This window comes from Limulus polyphemus, unplaced genomic scaffold (genome assembly GCF_000517525.1).
Source record: "Limulus polyphemus unplaced genomic scaffold, Limulus_polyphemus-2.1.2 Scaffold2983, whole genome shotgun sequence".
NCBI classification, from domain to species: domain Eukaryota; kingdom Metazoa; phylum Arthropoda; class Merostomata; order Xiphosura; family Limulidae; genus Limulus; species Limulus polyphemus.
In genome coordinates, this window is record NW_013668593.1 from 23,449 (window position 1) to 27,604 (window position 4,156).

General features: G+C 35.9%; 1 protein-coding gene across 1 annotated transcript in view; it reads left to right on the forward strand.

Moving 5' to 3' along the window:
- The window catches only part of LOC106468374 (regulator of G-protein signaling 12-like), an 84,084-nt gene that overhangs the window by 21,136 nt on the left and 58,792 nt on the right, over positions 1-4,156 (forward strand). The window contains exon 2 of the mRNA XM_013928791.2: positions 3,234-3,874. Coding sequence (XP_013784245.1) covers positions 3,287-3,874 — 588 coding nt within the window. The 5' untranslated portion in view covers positions 3,234-3,286. The remainder of the gene's footprint in view (positions 1-3,233; positions 3,875-4,156) is intronic.

Sequence of the window (4,156 nt, forward strand, 5' to 3'; positions counted from 1 at the left end):
AATATATATATATTCTCACATATATACCCACATAAGCCGTAGTTTTACCTTTTTTTATTAAGAAACTTGTAAAGAGATTATGTACTTTCCAGGAATCCAGACACTTCACTTATTATGCTTATTTTTGAATTATATCTCATTGCATGTATGACGAGAGGGTGGGTGAAAACCTCCAGCGACATTGATGTTTTTAAACTTTTTTTTCGGTTTGTTTGTTTGTTGGTAATTAAGCACAAAGCTACACAATGAGCTATCGGTGCTGAGCCTACCACGGGTATCAAAACTCGGTTTTTAGCGGTATCTTATCTTTCAGAATATTCTTATAGGAGAATCTAGCATTTCCAATTTTCAATCTAGGCTAAAGCCAGATCAGAGCCCCCAAGGTTCAGGCATAGTCATTTCTAATTTGTAACTGCTCACCAAATGGGACGGTAACCGTTCATTAGCACCCGCCAACTAGAAGGCTACTCTTCATCGAATAGTGAACTTGACAGCTACTCTTATCTAGCCTCCATACTTTAAAGTACGGAGTGTGTTCAGTGACATGTCGAACATAACACACTAACCACTAGCTAACACCTGGCCCATAAAATAAAATATAATTATCTGATAATTCATTAATCAAACTTTCTATATACTCAGTTAACAAGCAGAAAAGTTACAAGAGTATTTGTCATTTCCAATGTAATTATGCTTTTACAAATGCATAAAAATATTTTGTTAGTACTCTGATAAGGTTCAGTGAAAGCTTGAGAATCCATCGTCTCGTCTAAGTAGAGGGCCCAACTCTGTCGCTTTGCTCAACATTCGCTAGATGGCAGCACAACTTTCTCTTTTCTTTGTGAGTTTTACATCCTGTAGTATTATTTGTTTTATTTCAAAGATAAAGGTTTTTGTCCAGTTCTTTTTGTAAGAGAAACACTTTCCAACTGTTTCATCTTATTGATATAAATTATTATTTAACTGCTTATTATAAAACAAGCTTTCTCCAGACAAAATATAAACATTCGAAAAATAATATTTCATTTGATTTTCTCTCTGACGTTAATTTCCTTGTATCTAGGAGGTAAAGGTCAAGAGTTACTGTACTAAAATTTCATGTTAGATTGCTATAATGAAGACAGCGCTTTAAGGAAGTGACAGTCAATCTCGCTATTCAGTTCAATATGCCCAACTAAGCCATTTTTCCATCGAGTAGTAGTTGTTGGCTTCCTTACCGCTGGTTAATTACTCAAAATTAAGAACGACTATATTTGAATCCAGGGATTTGTGACTTGGTCATTTAGGTCGCACGCGCATAAAATTCCTTTCAGATTGAAAGTGTGATATTTTTCTACTTAAAAAAAATCGAACTATAAAGGTTAATGTAGAGTTATTTTTTATAAAATAAATGTTTTTTCTAGAGGGTTCCACTTTATTCATACTATGCCACTTTTCTCAGCACACCTAACATTTTTATATCTCTTGATTAATGATATATATTTCTTATTACAGTACTGTGTTAGGACAAAGTCAAAAATTAGTTTTCAGGCTACTTTCAAAGAGGAAGGTAAATCACATTTGGAACATTAAAATTTTACTAATATTCATATTTAGTATAACACAAACTCAGTGGAAGTGCTTGAGTTCAGCAAACAGTTAATATTTTGTGTCACCCTTTTGCTTTAATAACTGCAGACAGTTTATCAGGCATTGTTGCAACATTTTAAATCAAAATGTCCTTTGGGATTTTACTCCAAATGTCTCTAATACACTCCCATAAAGTTTCTTTGAAAGTAACTTTTGATTTGTCAAGTTTTTGATCTATCCAATCCCGGGTCTGCTCAATTGGGTTGAGATCGGGGCTCTGTGGGGGCCATTGCATCATTTCAGTAACTCCAGCAGCTTCTTTCTTACCTAAGTAACTTCTGCATTGGTTGGATGAATATTTGGGGTCATTATCTTCTTAGTAGTAGAATCATTTACCATGACGGATCAGTATGTGATGGTACTTGTGCTGGTCCATTATTCCATCTACTTTGCAAATGTCTCATGTCGCCTCAGCAGAAAAACACGACCAAACCATCACACTGCCTCCCCCATGCTTCATGGTAAGTGCTTTCACCTCTCTTCCGCCGGACGTACAACCTACGCTTTGAACCAAATATTTCAAACTAGGACTCATCCACCCATAACACCCTTTTCCAATCATCAACAGTCCCGTTTTTGTACTTTTTAGCATATTTCAGTCTCTTGACAATATTTGGAGATCGAAGTAAAGGTTTTTTTTTAACTACTACATGACCAAATATTACATTCTTGTTGAGTCTTCTTGATACTGTAGATCTGTACACTTTTCTGTCATTTGTTACATGTTCGTTTATCTCATGCTTGAGATCAGTGGCAGTCTTCCTTCTGTCCCGAAGACTGCATAAACGAAGATACTTAACATCAGTATCATTGTGTTTAGGTGTTCTGCCTCTTCCTTTCCTATTTTCAAATTTACCTGTCTCGGTCTCACTATATAAGGCGTACTTGACAGTGTTTGAGGATCATTTCAAGTCTGCAGCAATTTGTCGGAGAGTCCAACAATCATCACGTAAAGCTTTTATACGAACTCTCTGTTATACTGACAATTCTCTACGCTTTTTGGGCCGTGGCATGACAACAAAACTTAATATATAGTGTTAAATACTGTTTTTATCAAGTTTTATTTGTGGAGTGCTATTAAATTGATTTATTCTAGCATATACCAGTACCATATGATAGCTCCTACTATATAGTTAAGACACTGCAAGGGGCACCAGTTGTTTTAGCCCCTGAATTTGATCAATATGTTCATTCAAGTAGAACCCTTATGACATACTCTTGGTACAAGTATATGGGAATTATAAATAATGATAAGCATTCTCACCCTGGCTCATTCAGTTGTCAACAGGTATCAGTGAAGCATTACCATAGTGTTGTAATTTACATTCTGTAATTGTATGGAAGAATTAGCCTCATAAAATGGAAAGAATAACAAAATATTCTCTTCTCCTAACACTTTTGCACAATAATGTATGTTTCTATAAAATGTATTAATTTCATAGTTGTCTATATGTTCGATTTCGCAAAATCTCTGATTCTTTTTCTCAACAAATTGTACACAGATTAGCGGAACCATCTGTATAATTTTTTAATAATTTAGAAAATTCTATACAGAAGGCGTAACCTTAGCCATTTTATTTTGCAACATGCATTTTTTGTTCCAGAGCGAGTTCTTAGAAAACTCAAGGGATTCCGTTCATAATTGGAGAATGTCACAATGGACCGTTGTCAGCGTGAGTTTAATGACGAACAGTCACCTTTAGGCATTTTTTCCAGAGAGCCGTGCGGACCTATGCGACAAAAACCCGAAAGACTAATACAAAAAAGTGGGGGAAACAGTATCATGGAGATTGTAGACAGTGCATGGGAAGAAAGTAGCCCTTCGTGGGCTTCAAGCAGCACCGGAAATACTCCGTCTTATGGAAGCGCTGGGCTAGCTTTTGAGTTCGGACAGAAATGTAATATAAACACTGATTACTACACACCAGAGCCTACCGAGAGACCAACTGCCAGTTATCAGCGTAAAAACGAAGAAGTGGAGAGAAGAGGTAGTTTAAGCTCAGACCAACTCGCAGAATTTGACAGTCAGGAATCTGGATCTGATACTCCTAATGATTGGATATGTGGCGTTCGGGCAAAAGTACGAAAGGGTTCGACAGATAATTATAAACATCCAGGAGGTACATCAATGACAGCTTCCATATCAAAGGGAACGGAGAGGATTTCTCGACTACTGAGAAGAACACACAGTGCAGGATGTTCCAAAGACGTTCCAGCTCATGCTCTGTTTCTTCGGGAGAAGCCGGTAAGTTTGTATTATTATTATTATTGTGCTGTTTCAAAAATGCTTTCTCGAAAAAAAAAAGAAACCTTTACTATGGGCTAATGTAATCTACTTATAAACCATGACTTCCAAACGACTGTCTTGTTACAAGTTACTGGAGCTTACATAATAAAATAATAACTTTAAATGTACAAAAATACTGTGAAGGTATTTTATGTGTGTATGTATATATATATATATATTGTTTGTTTATTATTAAGAGAAAAGCTACACATTAGGTTATCTGTACTCTGTTCTCCGAGG